The sequence below is a fragment of the Rattus norvegicus genome, chromosome 13 (assembly GCF_021556685.1).
Source record: "Rattus norvegicus strain SHRSP/BbbUtx chromosome 13, alternate assembly SHRSP_T2T, whole genome shotgun sequence".
Taxonomy (NCBI): Eukaryota; Metazoa; Chordata; class Mammalia; order Rodentia; family Muridae; genus Rattus; species Rattus norvegicus.
In genome coordinates, this window is record NC_141546.1 from 69,968,265 (window position 1) to 69,986,849 (window position 18,585).

Sequence of the window (18,585 nt, forward strand, 5' to 3'; positions counted from 1 at the left end):
CACAGTGTGTTTGCCTGCGGACAAACCCCAAAGTGCTGAGAGTTACACAGTGCCTGTTCAGGTGGCTGCTGACTGGCTGCATTTGGAAAGCCTCCATATGTTACAGCTTCTGCCAAGTCAGCTGTCAGGGCAGGGTAAGAAAGAAAAGAACGTGTGTGTGTGTGTGTGTGTGTGTGTGTGTGTGTGTGTGTGTGTGTGTGTGTATGTGAGAGAGAGAGAGAGAGAGAGAGAGAGAGAGAGAGAGAGTGTGTGTGTGTGTGTCCCTGCTATCAGCTAACATGTTGGTGCTATTTTTCTTCTGATGTGACCTTACTCCAGAAATGTTCTTCCCCTGCCTGTGCACTCTGGCTGCTCAGGCAGTGCCTGCCCCACTACCGGGGTTTCACATGAACATTTCATGGACCTGGTTTGCCAACTACAGCCAGAGCTTTATGATAAAGCATATTTTACAGTTTGTTTTCTTATGGTTCTGAATTTTCTACTAAAAGGCTACTTGGTCCTCAGGGGTTATTAGGAATAAGACTACTCGTCATCACAGTTTGCCGAGCAGATATCTGGTCCCTACTTCCCCTGCTCTGAGCTTTCCTGAGCTGCCCTGGGGTGGGACCAAGATCCTTCCTGCTCAGAAGAGTGTAGGTTCAGCTGGAGTCTGTCTGTCAACAGCGAGTAGGACCCTGAAGCTGAGCTCTGTCTCAAGAGAATCAGGTATCTTTATCCCTGGGGAAGCAGAGTGTGTGTGAGGGCAGGGCAGCCAGCTACCCACTGATGAGGCTATGGAATTGCTCTTTTGTTTTGTTCTGCCTTTTTCTGTTTTTGAATCCAGGACCTCATACATACAGTACACAGAGTACCACTGAGTCACACCCCAGCTTTGGCAAGTGCTTTCAGCTCCCTATGACTTTTTCCTGACTAGCCCAGGCTGAACCAAGCCTTCAGCATGCTAACAGATAATGAGGGCCATCTAGGAAATGACCAAAGGAACCAAGCTTCACTTGATGGCAGATTTGAGTTTTAGAAGTGGAAGTAGCCTCCCTGGCTTGTGTCAATCAGAAATTGGTATAATACAGAGATTGAATTTGTAAGTGGCTAAATAGGGGTCATAAGCCCTTATATTTTCCAAGAATAAATACTTTTACTTTTAAATAATAGGATGTACACACTGGTGCGGGGTCGGGGTCAGAACTCTACCTGGGTGGCTTCCAGGTGGCACGTCCCCATAGGATGGTAAGAGTGAGCCAGATCCCTGGGACTGGAGTTCTGTCACCTGTGCCACAGGTAGGTTTATATGGTGGCTCTCCCAGGTGAGAAGCTTGTTAGAGGTGCATTTTCTGTGGAATCATTAGGAGAGGGGCTAGCAGCCACCCCCAGGTTCCAGTGCATGCATTGAAGGCCATTGCTGCTGTATTGTGCTCCACCTACAGGGAAACATTCCTCAGAGGGTTGTCCCCGCTCTGCTGGTAATCCTGACACTTGATGCCATCACACACTTGGAAACTTCTAAGACATACTTGTGTAAAATAAACTCAACTAGTCATCCGTAGAGGTGACATTTTTACACCTTGCACTTCTGCTCTTGAGGTCCTGTTGCAACCGTGTGACAGAATTCTATTCAGTATTAAAGTGAGAAGAAGACCAGAGCGGTGTCCTGGATGGTTTTTTTTCTTCTCCTTTCTCCTTTTACTTTAAAAATGGAAGATTGACCTTAAACTATGCAAGTGCTGTACACTCCCCCCGTCCACTCTTGTTCTTGGCTTTAGCTATCACACTTAGGCACAGCCTTCCTCCTTCCCATCTACACTGGCTAATAGGGCATAGGGAGGGAGAGAGTGCAGTGGACAGAGCACTCACGGTGGAGCCTGAGTGCACACGGGAAAGCCTGGGTTGTTGCTGTGTCTGTGACCTCAGCACTGGGGTTGGGTGGAGACAGGTCACGGGGCCTCTACGGCCAACCTAGCCAAAAACCCGCAGACTCCAATCTCAGTGAAAGACGCTGGCTACGGCAGGTAAAGGGCTGGTAGAGGAAGACAATTCCGATATTCTCTGCTCTACAAGAACGCACGCACGCACGCACGCACGCACGCACGCACGCACTCACGCACGCACACAAAACCTGCTAACATATGAAGGAAATGATTTGTAATTGATACCTGCTGGGTATCAGGAGAAAAATCCGTGGAGTATCGTGGTGTATGTCATCTGCACTTGGAGGCAGGCCATGCCCAGGGATAGTTGGTCAACACACAGTGGACTGATTGACTGACTCTCTCTCTCTCACTCTCTCATCTTCCTCTTTTTAGTCTCTTCAGAGTTTTTTTTTTTTTTTTTTTTTGAAAGAAGAGAAAGAACATGAAGTTGGTAAATAGGGAAGTGGGGAAGATCTGGGAGGAACTGGGGGAGGGGAAAGTATATGATTAAAGTATATGAAAAAAATAAACAATTTAAAAATCCTGCTTGGGACAGAGAAAGCTGCTAGCTGCTAGCAGGTCAGAGTTATGGATTGTTGGAGCTCATGAGGTAGCCCAGTTGGTCTAGTGCTTGCCTTCCAAGCCCAGGGCTCAATTCCTAGGCTGAATAAAGTCACATGTGCCTGCCTAGAGTCCTAATACATAGGAAAATGGAACAGGAGGGCCAGATTTTCCATCCCCCTGCCTCAGCTTCCTACACAGCCGGAATTACAGACCTCTGCCTGGAGACTGCAGCTTGAAGCCCCTAAGAGAAACACCAGCCTGGGGCTGGAGGAGGTCAGCCACTGAGGGTTCTTGCTCTGCAGTCCTGTGTTCTCTTCCCAGCACCCCTCAGGCCGCGCACAGCTGCCTACAACTCCAGTTTCGGGGACCCCACCTCCTTTGCTGGCCTCTTGGGCACCCGGCATACACAGGTGTGCTTACATACATACATACATGCAGACACATATAAACCTTAAAAAAAGAAATTAACCACCAGTCTAGTGTCGTGGTTATTCTATCTATAATCTCCAGCTATTCCAAATGCTGAGGCAGGAGGATTTAAAGGTCAAGGTCAGCCCAATGAACTTTAGTGAGACCTTATCTCCATAGAGAAGGAGGTATGAAATGGTACAGCGGTGAAGGTACTTACCATCGAGCCCGATGGCCCGTCCAGTCCTGGGAGCCCACATAGTAGGAGAGGGCAACTTCTACATGGGTGCCAACTTCTACAACCCCACACATGCAAAGTAAATAAGTGTAAAAGTGCGTGTGAGTGTGTATGTTTTAATGTAGAAAATGGCTAGGGACATAGTTCAGAAGTGGAGGGCCTGCCTAGTGTGCGAGACTAAATTCAGTCTCTAATACAAGGGAAAAACTTCACTAAAAATACTGCAGAACCAAGTGTGATCGGACTACAGGTTTTTGATTTAGGGCAAAGAAGCCTGGCAAGCAGGTGTCTCGCCAAAGCTGTCTCTAACCTGCCATGTTCCTCGGGAGCCAACCACCTCAGTTTCTGAGACAAGATCTCCAGCCAGGGCCTGGTCAGCTAGCAAACTCCAGGGCCCCCTCCTCCCTCTGCCTTCCCAGCCCTGGGATTACAAGCGACGATCACCACAGCTGGTAATATGGGAGCTGAGGTCCTCACACCTTATGAGACAAACACTCCTAGTGGAGCCACCTCCTCGCTCCTAAGACATCAGACTCTTCAGTACCTAAGAGAAGGAATGGAGCAGCCTCAGAGCTGGTAATCGAGTCTGCTGTTAGTCAGGAGATCTGATCTAGGCCTGAGCATAGTCGCATAGGCCTGTAACCTCAGGAGCCTCAGGACTGTGGAGGCTTCAGGGCCAGCCTGGGCTAATCCAAGATAATTCTAGTCCAGGAGCTCAGGAAGTCAGCCCAAGTGGCATTTGAATTTTGTTCATAAGAAAATGGAACAAACTGCTGATTGCAGTAACCCAAGAGGACCTGGAGACGGCCATGTCCATGGTGACAACGATTACAGTGCAAGAGCTCCTACCACATCCACATTCTTTCCTCCCGATTTAGCTCCAGAGCTGGATGGAAGCTGCTGAACTTGGAGTGTCACAGGGCTGAGGCTGGCCCTCCCCAGAAGCTTTTGTGGTCCCCAGGTGGGATGGGCCTGCTGCCTCAGGGTCACTTATAGTCCATGACACACGGATTTGCCTTATCTCTCAGCTATAGCTGACTCCATTCAGGAGGTGTGGGCATCCCAAAGCACAAAGCAGGCCTCCCCTCAGTGCTGGCACCAAGCCAGAGCCCCGAGGGCAGCCCCACACTGTGATAGAGGCCTGAGCCCAGATTGCAGAAGGACAAGACAAAGACAGGCCTGGCAGGTGTCTGGGCATCCACAGAACAGTCCCGGATGCCCTCCAGGACTGGCAGGGCAGCTGTTGAGCCCTGGCTCTGTGGGCACAGTATCTGAGCCAGTCCCAGCTGCTCCCTTCCTGGGCCCAGCACAGCGACCTGGCCAAACCCACAGCCTTTGAGAGCTGGGCAGAGTTTGCCAAGGAAGGCTGCCATTTCTGAGCAGGTGTTCTGGCTGCACTGGAAAGAGACTTGACAGAGCAGGGTGGGAAGGGATCCGGGGATGGTAGGGGCTTTTGAATTGCTCCAGAATATGCCTGGGGATAGAAGAAATGGCTTGGGCAGGTGCACAGGACAGACCAGTTGTTGCCAGGTAAGTCTGAAGGATAATTGCACTGAGGAAAAGTCACAATCTAAAGTCCCTGACTGCATGATTGTGCGAGGGTTAAGGGGACCGGGAACCAATGCCAGCATGTAGTGTCATGGTTTGCTCCCAGGACAGATACTTCTCTAATCCTTGTAAAGGTTGCCAGGCCAGGGTAGGTGGAGGAGAGTCAGCAAAGGCCACAGATAAACAGAAAGGAAAATGTGTGGAGCTGGAGGCCAGTGCAAGGGCAACCAACAACCAAGGCTGTTGGGAACACCCACAGTGGTAAGCCCTCTTCCCCGAGCCATTGTGATGGGCCTGGAAGTCCAGTTATGTCATCACATTTGCTTCTAGGTTTGTGGCTTCTCCATGACTGGTCTATAACCTCTAAAGACCGTGCCTGGGTTTCATCAGTTCTACCAACGCAACCTAAGGTGGTATAGAACTTGTCATTGCCCGTGGGAGGAGCTCTCTGCTCCCCAGCACTCCCCACAATGCATCCTGCTTTAGATGTCTACTACAGTCAGAAACACGGCCAGAGAAACCCCTCTCCTGCTGGTGGTGGGGTGGAAGGTTGGACTTCATTCTCCCGAAGGGCCTCAAAGCTGAAAGTGAAGAACAGCATCCCCTCCCTGTAAAGGTCAGCAGATAGGGTGGCACCACTGCCTGCCACTGCACCTCTAGCTTGAGGCACGCCTCTTGTGGCCCATCCCTGCACACACACACTTGGGTCCAGTGTGCATTTGCCTTGGGTCAACTGTAGCCTGCATGCCCCTCCTCCACCCCAGGCTGCCCTGGTCTCTCCTACGGTACCTTTCCTCCATGGGTTCTGCTCACCTGCCTCTCCCTCAGCCTCCACTGCACCGTCCTCCAGAGCAGACTGAGCTCTTCATGCAGGCCACTGTGCACAATGCTGTGATGTCCCCAGCTGGCAGGAGCAAGCCAATCTATTAACATTCTTCAGTGGCCAGCCTTGAAGGTGCTGCAGCTGACAACTAGTCTGTCACCTGCCCAGACCCGCAGGGACACCTGCCTGGTCGCACCCTAGTCTGCTGTTGTGTTTTAGGATGTGTACCAAAGCTGCAGCAGAGCTGCCTGTGGTTGGCTGGCAGGGTGAAGGTCACTCACCAGCCACAAGTTCCATGGCACACCTGTCTTGTCTCCAAGGTGAACCCAGCACCAACAGTGCCTGGCGACGGAAATCCTGCTCCCAACTCCTACCAGATCCTGTGCAACCTTAGAGGCACACCTTAGAGGTCACCCAGTGTCCCCTCCCTAGAAGCAGAAGCGTGGCTTGACTGAAAATAGTGCCTTCTGCGATCCCCTGCAAACTCCACCCATCCTTGCCCCGAAGCCCCTTAGGAGATCATGCCAAAGTTGGTACTTTCTGTTCTGTGGTCCCCAACACCAACCGCTTTCTGTGGATTTAAGGGATGTGGTTATTCAAGGGGAAATGCACATCTTTGCACAGGCTAGGTTTTGTTTGTTTTTTACGCCTGAGCATCCTTGCTCTCACTAAAAGTTCCCATTCACTTCACAAAGCCACGCTTAGGAGCACCTTTTCCCTCCTCACCACCAGACCTCTGGCTCTGCACCAGGCTGCACCATGTCCGACACTGCCGCACTGCCCAAATGGTGTGGTATTCTTGCCCCTCCTTGTTCTGTATGTTGATGGAATCTTCCTCATTTCTCCCACCCCTCCAGCCTGCACCAGACCAGGCTCAGGGCAATTAACTACATTCTAGAATGTTCTGATGGTGCAGTATCTGGAGGAGGGCTAAACCACACCAGTAGCTCTCTAGGTAAAGCAGAGTACAGAGACCGGGCCAGATGCTGGAGAGAGCAAAGTGCTCCCCTAACACACGCATGCATGCCAGGAACCACAGCTTTTGCCTCAGGGGAAAGCAGAGGCCACAGGGGTGCCTCAGATCCCAGGTCAGAGACAGGAGGGACTATTACCCTGCACATTCTTTCTCACATCCCAGTTCTGTCCTTTTCCACCACTGAGGGAGGAAAAATAGAGGAAGGCTAGAGAAGACAGGTGAGCCTCACACCAGCAGACAGGGATGGGGAGCCTGATATCGGCACTTGCACCAAGCTGGGTTTCCCACCTCTCGAAGGACAAGAAGCAGGACACTCCTGGTTGGCCCTGTCTAAAGATTAGGATACATCAGGAGCCAGCAGAAACTTCTGCCACTCCAGCCTTTTCCTGTCCTCTCCCAGTCCCAGCCCTGTCACTGCATTTCTCCAGAAGACAAGTGACCTTGCGATACAGAAAGCAGAGGTGACTTTTGCTACTGATGCTTTTTCCAAGATGAAATTTCTTCAGCGGCAGCTCCAGGCTTGGGGACGCCAGCAGGGCAAGGTTTTTCAACCTTCCTAACGCTGTGACCCTTTAAGACAGTTCCTCATGTGGCGACCCCATACTATACAATTATTTCGTTGTCACTTTAGCACTGTAGTGGGCCTACTGTTAGGAACTGAATGTAAACATCTTTGGAGACAGGTTGAGACCCACTGCTGTAGTAGGTCACCAGGATTTCCCTTTGGCTGTGGCTTCTGCAGGAAAGGGATGGGGCAGATTCATCTCTGGGGTGCTCCAGTGTCCTCTATTCCCTGAGGTTTCATGCACTCGATATGCTGGACACTCTACCCACCTACTACACCCCCCCTTCTGCTTTTTCTCCAGCCTGGGGCAGCCCTAGCCATCCAGTCCTGCACTCTCGGGGCTCCGGGACACTCCCCCACTTCCCTTCCTCTCCCCAGCCTCTGGGTTTTAACTGAATTCTGGTGCAAATGTTCCAGTCTCCTCCCCAAACAGGTTAGTTTCCTCTGTCATCTCTCAGCAACACTCAGTGGCTTCCTTGTCTGATAAAAACTGCCCATGACACTCGTGTCAGCCCAATCCAGATGAAAGATGTTTTGTTTTGTTTTTTAACCATAGCTGGCACTGTGGCAAGTTCCAAAGCAGCTGTGCCCAACACCACCTAGCCCAAGGTTCTTAGCTCTGTTCTCTCCGATCTCAGCCTTGCCAGGGCTCCTGTATGACTCAAGTTCTGCAGGGCCTTCTGCAACTACCCTGGCCGTGACCCTACCCTTGCAGGCCTCCACATGTCCCCTCCAAATGTCCCCTGGCTATACCTGTACCCATCTGCGCCTGCCCTGCCCCAGACCTCTTAGGGCTGGTAGAGATGAAGTGGAAACAGAATCCAGCAACTCCAGTGGAAGCAGCTTTGGCTTTTTAATAATTTAAGACTGACACCTGTCCAGGCATCTAGAGTCCTGAACCCTTGAGCAGCGTCTGAGCTGAGCAGACTGCCCTATGCCTAGGTGGGATGGCCACCCCCCACCCCCCGCTCACAGCCTCCCTACCTGCTGCCCACCCACAGCTGCCACCAGGGAGGTCTGGATAGAAACCCTGCAGCTGGGGGACAGCCAGACACCAGCTGCAGCCCTGTCTCCAAGCTGGACAAGAGAACAAAGACCAAGGCCCGCCCAGGCCAGGCCACAACTAGGCAGGGGTGGAGGCAAAGAGTGGGCTGGGCTGACCCCCCACATCCTTCGTACCATGGCCATACTTGCTGCAAATGGCAATAGTTTCATTTTTCAACTTTGTGTTGGTCGTAAAAATTCCTAGTAATTCTTAATACTCTGGCTCCCAGATTCTTTCAGAAGTTCGCATACCCAGAAGGGGCACAGAGCTCCTGACAGGTCATACTTCACAGAACACACAGTTAGGAATGTGTGCTCCTGGTTGTCAGGCTGTGCCAAGACACTGAGCCCTTTCTGGATCAGAAGCAAAGTGTCATATGGGAACCAAGCAAGCTACGGCTGAAAGAGATGGGGCGCAAAGCCAATGTGGCCACGCTGTGTCTGGTGTGCTGGGGGCTGGGGAGCCTTTTCAGCGAGTGTGGCCAAAAGCTGAAGCTGGCTCTCAAGGGCCAGCTTTCAAGGGCCAACTCAAGGATTAGTCAGTTGCTGTCCTCTCTAGCTCCAACAAAGGAACATGGCAACTTCTGTGAAGGAAGAAACCAGTATTCCCTGTCCCCAGACCTGTATAAATTAGTATCCTGAATGGGCACAGGTACCTCTTCCTACAGGTGGCCCATCAGAACAGCTTCTGCCACACCCAGACAGAGGCTGATCTGTGAACTGCATTTTACATTCATGGTATCTCTGGGTGGCACGTTTCTAGCCCCTCCTACTGTGTGTGTGGGTCAGGGGTCCTGAAGGAGCATCAGCAAGAACAGCAGTACTTCTGGGTCACTGGGGGACAGGCCGTTGTCTCAAGACACGAATCGACAAGCTCTCCACACGCACCAGCAGCTCGTTGATGTGAGCCAAGCCCAGCCCAGCAACCTTGGCCCCGTTCATCTCCAGGATCTCATCCCCTACCCCAAGGAGCCCTGAGTACAGCTTGGCCGTATCCAGGTCAGCCATGTCCTGCACATACAGCCCTGTAAAGGAAAGGGAGGCGGGATGAGAAATCATGCAGAAAACAGTGACATGCCCCTTACAACTGATATCATGTGTCCCCTGTAATCCCCTACCCCACACTTAACCTCATTTCTCTGTGGCCTCTTTCAAAACAGCAAAACCCATGCAAATGATGCTTGAAGACGTTATCCATCTTCTGTTTAGTACGAAGGAACTAATCTTACCCTTTTCTGATAGCAGCTTTTCGGATAGCAGTGTGCACTGTGCTGCTCAAGTGACCCAGGCCCAAAGGCCAAGGCAGGGGACACGTCACTGGAGTATGAAGAGACCAAATCTGGTCCAGAGTCCCTGGCCTCAGGGTCACTCAGTTCCTCACTTGGGCTTTGGTGGCATGTGGCCAAAGTCCATGGAAAATAGATGCCCACATCTACAATGTACTTGCCTGTTTCTTGCACCCTTCGCTCTACCACTCCAAGAGGCTCACCCTGGCCAGCATGATCATTTCTTGGGTTGTAAAATGATCAAACCTGTCAGGGACTCGTGGCTGGCTCCCAAGAAAGCCGTGTTGTAGGAGAGGCCATGGGGGCTTGGGCTGACAAGGCAGGTCTCCAGCCACTGCTGCCACAGCAGTGTCCACCTGAGAGCTGGGCATCTCTGGGGTTCTCCGTCAGCTGCCCTGAGCTGACAGCATATATGGGAGGTTCCTCTGGGGAAAGCTGGAGCCCACTACCATTCTCTCTGTGCGAGCACAGCCAGCCGCTAAGGACAGAGGGGGACAGCCTTTGCGAGTGGCTCTCCAGCAGCTGACAACACAGTGGGGTCTGGGGACAGGTGAGCAGTCCTGACCCCTTCACATAGTGGCTGTCCACATGATACCTTCTCCCAGGCCTTTCCCTAGTCAGGTGCTTGGCACTGGCAGGATGTCTGTTCTGGTGCGTCCATCTCTGGCTTGCAGCATCGTGGACTGTGGGAGGTGGTACCTTGCCTTATGGACCCAGAGGCTCCCCCTTCATTGTAGCCCTGGGTCCCAGAGAAGCCAGCCTCTGAATATGGAGTCTACAAGTCCTTTACTAAAGGTCTGTGGCTATTTGACCCATTTGTCTGAAGTGTGGCTGTCCCTTTTGGAGCCTTTCCATTGAGGCCCCGTCTCCAAATAACCAAGTGCTTACAGTTCTTTGGCAGAAGGCTTTCCCAGTGAGATCCCGCCCTGTCCTTGGTCTCCTTTCGTGCTGCTTGAACAGCTAACCTGCTGGGTCTACAGGCTGGTGGCAGGGAGAGCAGAGCCACCCCTACCTCCCATGGGAACCCACAGGAGTGTTTGGTATGCAGCAGGAGAGGCAGGTGGGGAGGAATGACAAAACCCAAAAGAGTGTAGCCACCCAGACCAGACACTGACGTCACTGCAGCCATTTTAGGGAGACCTGGGTAGGCTTCCCAGCTGAAATCGTGACTGGGAGGCAACTCTGGCACATGGTCTGCTGGAGACAGCCTTTGTTAAGGATGTTAGACGCCTATGTGGTAGCTGGTTAGAAGCAGAAGGCAGGGCCTGCTGTTTTCGTGGGTGTGGTGTCAGATGAGATACGTGCCACATTCCTGACTCAGCTTAGCAAGGGGCCAGGGCAGCCCCAGACCACGGCTCCTCTCCTCCGAGGCACAGGGAACTGGCCTAAGCAGGTAGAGGAAGGCCTGAGGTAGAGTGCCAGCAGCCACCACACTGCCTAGCGTGAGACCCCTGTGTGACATATGGTGGCCAAATACAGCAGCAAGAGCGGCGCACCACCTAGTCAGCCTGGATGGCACTCAGTCTGGCTTCCTAAATGTCAGTTCCCTGTTTGCACTGACATCTGACTCTCCCTAGGTCCAGACTGGGGAGGCCCACACCATTCCCAACCACACATGTTTCCTCCCTCCCTCCCTCCCTCCCTCCCTCCCTCCCTCCCTCCCTCCCTCCCTCCCCCCTCTTTCTGTCTCCCTCCCAACTCTCCCAGAAAGTTCAGGTCCCACTAACTGCAATGCAGTCAAATTATAGGCTCCCCCCCCCACCATCTCCATGGCGACCCTCATGCCATCTGCCATTTGCTCTGTCTCCTGGACTCTAGACATCAGGTCAGTGCCCTTTCCTGTCCCGTTGTGTATTCTCAGCACAGCTAGCTAGCACCTGTCTGTTCTAAAATCTCTTCCAGTAGATGAAGGTGGATCCTCTCCCACTCGGTGAGAAAACTCCAGGTCTCTTAGGACAGGACAGCCTGCAGCCTGCAGCCTCTCTGAGCTCAGCTCCCAGCCAACCTGGTTTCCCTAATGGCAAGGACCATGGCCCTTTAGGACCTTCACACTTGGTTGCCCCTCTCCTCGACTCTCATCTCCTGACCCCACATGGCTCCCCCCTTCTTCTGTCCTGCCTCCACTCGAGTGTCATCTCAAGCCTGTCTACCCAGTTCCGGCCATGCCTGTTTTATTAATCTCTGCTTTTGGGTGCCTTTCACTATGCCGCGCCTGTGATAGAAAACATATGAAACAAACATGTAGTTCTGGCCTGGCACCCTTGCTGGAGTGCACACTTGTGAGGTCTGCTGCGCTGTGACCCCGGCATCCACGAGCCTTACAAGCAGGCACCTGGCACATTCACTGACAGAAGCTGAGTGGTGAACAACAGGGCAGGGGCTAGCACACACGCTGTGCTGCAGAAGCGGCAGCAGGAGGGCTTTCACAGTTAGACAGCCTTGGCCTAGGAGACAGTCGAGCAGGAAGGACTACCTCCCCTCGGCAGGGCACAGCAGCACAGGCTCCTGGGCTTCTCTTCTCAAGTCATCCCTCCCTCCTCTGCCCAGTCTCCCCGAAGCTAAGCCTACCCTGGGGATAGCTTTCAGGGGTTCTTGTACCCAAACACATTCAGGACCATGGGCTTAGCCTGGGCAGGTCAGGTTGCCATGAAGGATTCCTGGATGTAGAGGGGCCAAGAAGTAGTCAGAACTCACCAATATTGCTATTGAATTATCTTACAGTGGGCAACCGAGCCAGGCACCTGGAGCCACCGTCCATGTGAACAAAGCCTCCAGGAGCTGGGGAGGGAGGACTGTGGACAGGACTGCAGACAGGCAGGCCCACTCCACAAGCCCAGACACACCAGCTGGAGGACCGGACGGTTGGAATACATCAACCACATCAAAGCAAAAGCAGAGAACTGGCATGCACAGACAGTTTTCCTCTGCCCCTCTGGAACAGCCTTGAAGGCGCTGATCTCAAGATGTCACAGGGCGGCTGGGGGACATTGGAGTCAAATCTGCCAGCTCCACCCCCTCAGCAGGGGCGGCTCCTGGGACCTGGCACCCAGGAAGAACTTCTGGAAGGACAAGGGGAGCTTTTCCCCATTGCCTAGAAGGAACTTGACCACACCCCAGGTACTTTGCTGAGGATCCCCACAGCATACCTGAGTCTCGCCGGCCACTGCCATAGGCCACACAGAAACCAAAGGTGCCCTCTGGGGGTCGCTGCAGCTGCAGCTGGCTTGTGCCATCTGGGAACACCTCCACCACTCTGCCCACAGTACGAGCCAGGCTGGGGGCACCCACATCTTCTACACTGAGGGCACGACGGGGAAAGGCCTTGGCTGGCCTACAAGGAGACCAAAGACAGTCACGATGGGGTTAGGTAACAACAGTTTTTCTTGTCCCTAAGGTGACCCACATCTCTGATATAGGAGCCTGACACTAGAAGCTGGTTTCTCTGACCTCAGCCAGCAAAATGAGCTCCCTGGGATGGAGACAGGCAGTTCCCACACCTGCTGGTGGCTCCTCAGGCCAGAGAGACTTGAAGCAAGGACGGTGGTCTCTAACATCTTAGAAAGAGACCTCTGAGAACCTGAAGAAAGCTGTATTTTGATACAATGTTTTCAGGAGCCCTTCCCCCACAAAGTCCTTCCATGAAGCCCTGAGTAAAAGCAGATAGCCAAGAGGGCCTGATGTCAAATCTTTGGCTGTGTTTAAACTCTGAACACTGACTTCAGGATGTCATCGGACAAAGGAGAGAGGCTTCAAGGCTGCCAGCACCACCTTCCAGCAAACCTGTGCCTCTCGGTGCTCACCGCACATGGCAAGGGCACAGAGGTGTCATTCTGAGATGTCTGTGTCACTTTGTCTCTCCATATTAGAGATTTGTGGAGGGCAAGACTCAGCTACTCTGCTTCACTTCCTCTTAAAGAGACAAACGGGCTCAGGGCTATGGTACCACTCCAAGTTTATTCTTTGGGTCACTTGTGCCACGCTTACCTGCTGGGTGCACTGCTGTCCCCTGACCCTTCTACCAGGTAAAGGCTAGACCGGTCTCCCTTGCCACCTAGCAGAGAATGGAGGTTCTGGAAGGAAGTTGTTCTCCGATGCTGATGGGAGGGTGACACCTAGTGGGGAAGGCCCAATATTACAGGTGAGAAGAAAAGCCTGGGAAGGGGATTTGCTGGGAACCATAAACCCGAGGTCACTCTAAGAAAACACTGTTTGGTGCCAGCTTTGGTGAGCACACCCGGGTGCCTAGCAAGAGTCAGCAGGTCCTGCTCATGGAGATGGGACTGCACAGGCATCCAAAGCATTCATCACTAAGCTTGTGCTTATCTTACAATGCAAACTTAACTAGCACTCAGAAGCCTCCGCTGGAGGCTCAGGAGCTTAAGACCAGCCAGAGAGACACAAGGAGATCCTGTCCAAAGGGGAGGGGCTGGGCACGTGGCTCTCTGGTAGCACACTTAAGACACACCCTAGAGCAGAATGCTTTCAGCTGGGAATAGGGTGAGCTAGGTAACGTGATAGCTCCGGGATAGCGCCAGGAGCTTATAACTGGGAGCAGAGAGGCTTTGACCCGGAAGGTATGCGGACAGAGGAGGAGCTGGCCCAGAGAGAGGCTGGAAGCTAGAGCTCACTAGCTGAAAAAAACAGGACAGGTGCCCAGGCAAAAGAAAGACAGCACCAGAGAAGGCATGGGATACAGGAAAAGGCATGGGGACACGGGAGGAGGCATGGGGACACAGGAGAAAGCATGGGACATGGGAGGAGGCATGGGACATGGGAGGGAGCATGAGACACGGGAGAAGGTGTTGTATGTGCTGGTTAGGGGTGAAGGCTCAGGCATTTGTGCTTCTGGGAGAGACTGGTTTTTCTCTTAGCTTGATTTTTCCCCAGTTTTTGCAAGTTTCTGTGCCATCCTTCCTGCATGTTTTAGCCTTTTTTAACCAGGCTGCTCTCTGCCTTCAGCCACTCAGCTTAAACTACAGCAAGACCTTGGAGACCCAGGAGACATTGTCGTTTGCCTTGAGGGGCTTATGGAGAAACTCCTGTGATAAGAAATGCAAAGGCCACAGCTCACAGCTCCACACCTGAGAGGTCTAACGGGAGTTCCCAGAGGCACGAGGTCATGCTGTGCTGTCTTCATTCCCAGCCCACCCTCGCTTCTCCAGTCAGCTGACACTCACCACACAGGACTTCCACTCCTAGACACTGCCCTGAGTGAAATCAGTCCATGGACTGCCATTCACCCTGCGTTCTCTCCCCTCCTCGGCCTTTGAAATGAAAGATTCCAATGCCTTAGACTAGCAGCTCTCACCCTGAGGGTGGAGGCCCCTCTGAGGGTTGAACAACCTTTTCACAGGGGTCGCATATCAGATATCCTGCATATTTTCACACTGACAGTTACACTGTGATTTGTAACACTAGCAAAATTAGTTACAAAGTAGCAACAAAAATAATTTTATGGTTGGGAGTGGACACAAAATGAGGAACTGTATTAAAGGGTCGCAGCATTAGGAGGGAGTAGAGAACAGAGTAGCTCCGAGCATGGAGCAGGCTTGTGGAAGCCTGGTAGAGGAGAGTGTGCTGAGGTGATTTGCTAGGCCTGGCATGCAGAAGGAGAGATGTTTAGTGCCTTGTGTTCACTGAACCTGAACTGGGTCCACTAGGTACTGAGACAGTCCTGGGGGCAGAGACATCATATTCCAGTGAGGGGAGAGAGGTGTGGAGGAATGAAGCACTGTGTGAGAAGGCAAACAGCAGAAGCCCCTCAGCCTGAGGGCTGTGGTGACTTCTAAAGGAGGCACACCTTGAATACCAAGGAAGGAACTGATAGATGTCATCAGGCAGAGACAGTAGAGGCAGTCAGGTGCAGATTCAGTCAGACTATGTGATCTGACTGCAGAAGGGCAAAGGGGTCTATTCAACAGAGGCCGAGAGTGTTCTGGGAGACTGAGGAGAGGTAAAAGCAGCAGATGGCAGGTCCCCTCACAACACTGGTGGTCTCAACTCTGTTCTGACCATGATAAATGACCAGGTTTGTGCATCCTCAGAAAACCCACTATGGAGGCCACCCGGAGAAAGACCAGAACAAAGAGGCCAGTCAAGGCTTGCTGTGACATTAGAGATCGTAATTGTTGGGGTTGGAAAGATGGCTGGGCAGTTAAGAGCACTGCCTGCTCTTCCAGAGGACCCAGGTTCAATACCCAGTACCCACACAATAGCTCATAACTGTTCATAATCCAGTCCTGGGGGGATCTGATGCCCTCTTCTGGCTTCTGTGGGTACCAGGCAGCACAAGATGCACAGACATATATGAAGGCAAAACACACAGAGAAAATAAATCAGAAAGAAAGGAAGGGAAGGAGGAAAGAAGGAAGGAAACAGGAAACAAAGAGAAAAAAGAAAGCGCATTTGGACTTAAGAGTCACTGTGGCCAAGGAGTAGAGTAAAGAATGACCAGGGCATGAGCTCTGCAGGAAACAGGCAAATTTAAGGGAGAGAGAGAGAGGACAGTAGGTGGTGGGTGGGAAAACAGAACTAGGGGGAACTCATATACGGTAAGCACAAGCCCTGTGAGCCAATTGTGAGGACACTAGGGGCTCCCCACTGCTGTGACCTGGACGTGCCTCCCCTTCATTCCGTAAGACCGCACCACTGGGGCCACACCCTATCGTCCAGGGCCCCAGGACTCACCAGATGCTGTAATGATGGGGCTCTTTTCACCGCGCTGGTCTGCGGAGCCAGTGCTGAGGGCTGCAGCTGTTCCACACTGAAGCTTCTGGATGTGCCAAGTCTGGGCCGGGGCGTGTGGCCCAGGGCTGAGAGAAGCTTTTTGAGCCCCAGGGTGGAGGTAATACTACCCCTCCTTTTCTTGTTCCCTTCAGAATGAGCAACTGAGGGTGGCTTATGCCCTGCACTGGCCTCAAGAGATGCTCTGAAACACAAGGAGGAGAGGGAGGGCATGAGGTGGTTGGAGAAAGCTTCAAGCAAGGCAAGAGCTGCCGGCATCCTGAATCCTAGGGTTCCACAAGCCCCAAATGGACCAGTACCTCCCTCAGGGAGGACCTAACAATCAGGCTGTAGCAGGGAGAGCCACGCAGACTCTGCCAGGTGCTCTGTGAAAGTAGCTTTGGGAAGAACAGTCTGGGATAGCCCCTGTCATAGCACGCAGGCGTGGGGAGAATCATCCAGGTTAGCCCCGGCCATGGGCTGTCATAATTCATTCACTCCTCTCCTTCATAGAAGCTTAACAACAGACCACATGAAGAAGAGAAGCCATTCGCAGTGATGTGTGGGGTAAAGCAGGGTGTGACTAGGTTCTTGTTTTTAATAGTTTCCAGGGAAGATCTCTTTGGCAGGAAACCATCTTTATACCAAGGGTCAACGACTGGAAAGGATCAGGCCATTAAGCCTGAAGTGAGAAATGCAGGTACACGGGACAGCGGCGGCCTCTGTCTGGGCAGACTCAGGTTTGATATGACAGCAATGACAGCAGCCAGGTATCGAGCAAAGCAGGATGAGGTGCTGTGAGGCCAGGCGGGCAGGCAAGTCCCACCACACCAACCAAGCACTGTCAGCCTCGGAAATGAAGGAGAGGGGAGACTACTGTGGGGCTTTAAGTGGGACAATGATACCATGTAATTGGGTTTTAAAGAAAATATTCCCTCGTGCACCTAAGAAGTGAGGCAGCTTAGACCAGAGGTAGAGAGAGAGGCTGGGGGCTGGAGAGGACTACTGGTGGGTAATGGGGTAAAAGCAGGAGGAGGCGGATTCAGGGTCTAAGCTGTGGGGACAGCAGCATGGCTGCTGGGAAGGGGGTATGGGAAAAGCAACTATGGAGTTTTTATTGAGGGGACAGCTAGATACTTGGGAGAGATGTCCAGGAGAAACTGGCCAGACGGACCTGGCATTCTGGCAACCATCCACCCATGTCTGTGTGTGCCATGTGGTCGCAGGGTACAATCTGGAGCTGGGGAAGCCCTTACAAGGGCCAGGTTTACCTAAACTTTGAACTTGGTCCAAGGAGGTCCTAAGGCAAGGCCTCAGATAGTTAGGCCCCAGCTGATGCATAGAATGGGATCCGTTTGCATCCTCGGAGCACCTGGAGGGCTGTGGTTCTCGGCCATATCAATAGTAGCTGGGGCTCAAGGGTGGGCAGATTCCTCAGTGCCTCAGTGAGGTCCATCAGATAAGAGGAATGGAAAAGGTGGGGTGGGGAGTAGGAAGTGCCTGGCATGTACACCTGAAGACCTGAGTTCAGAGCCCCAGTACCCATTTAAAAGCCAAGCCATGGCGGAGCATGTCTATAACCCCCGTCTGGGACAGAGACAAGTGGATCTGGCGTTCAAACACAAGGTGCAGAGCAATGTAGTAAGGTCCTAATGTTAACATCTGGTCTGTATACATACTTACACCTATGTGTCCCCAGATACTGGACCCGCTCCCCATGAACATATATCAACAACAACAACAACAACAACAACAACACACACACACACACACACACACACACACACACACACACTAGGAAGGGTGGTTTAGGGTACCAGGATGTGGTCTAGGGACCCTTCAGAACTTGGAAGAGGAAGGTCAGTGATGCAACTGCTGCAGGTGGTACACCCCCGTCCAGCATGCCCTATGTAATCAGGGCTTGCTCCTGCCACTCACCCACTGGGCATGTGGCCTCCAGAGCTACAGTCCATCCTCTGTGGACCTCCTCCCAGCTCCTGGCTGCGCTCAGGCTCCTCTGAGGTGAGGGAGAGGGTGATAGCTGTAGGATTGACAGTGGCGACATCTGCTAATTGGAGAGAGTCCTGGAGCGTTCCTGCAACAGTCACAGTGCCACCCTGCTACACCCCCACGGGTCACAGTGGGGGGCGGGAGGGGAAAGGCCTGTTTCTCAGCCTGAGGGGCAGGAGACAATGGGGAGAGGAGGGAGCCATAGATAGGAGCAGAAACAGTAAATGCCCCAGGAAGCACTCAGTGAAGGTAGCCAGGGCCCACCCTGGAGCAGTATCTTCTAAACTGGAAACTCTGAGGACAAGGGTGGGTTATGGACCACTGTTCCCCCTCCCCCACCACCCAGCAGAGCACCTAATAAGTATTTGTTCAGCGGGAAGTTACTTGTGAGATGTCCATTCTATGCCAAGGGACACAGTCAAGAACTGGGGAAAAATCTAGAATTGTCTCGGCTTCTACCATAGCTTCCATTTTAGGACCATTTTATGCACTGGGT

At 52.6% G+C, this 18,585-nt stretch overlaps 1 protein-coding gene across 9 annotated transcripts in view; it reads right to left on the reverse strand.

Moving 5' to 3' along the window:
• Positions 1-7,855: 7,855 nt before the first annotated feature.
• The window catches only part of Kiaa1614 (KIAA1614 homolog), a 32,393-nt gene continuing 21,663 nt past the window's right edge, over positions 7,856-18,585 (reverse strand). For 6 of the 9 annotated variants that reach the window (XM_087581087.1, XM_087581086.1, XM_087581082.1 and 3 more), the window contains 5 exon segments: positions 18,018-18,174; positions 16,044-16,284; positions 13,341-13,468; positions 12,503-12,687; positions 7,856-9,095 (listed from right to left, as the gene is read on the reverse strand). In XM_087581087.1, the coding sequence (XP_087437213.1) occupies positions 8,902-9,095; positions 12,503-12,687; positions 13,341-13,468; positions 16,044-16,284; positions 18,018-18,174 (905 nt within the window). In that variant the 3' untranslated portion in view covers positions 7,856-8,901. 9 annotated transcript variants of the gene reach the window in all.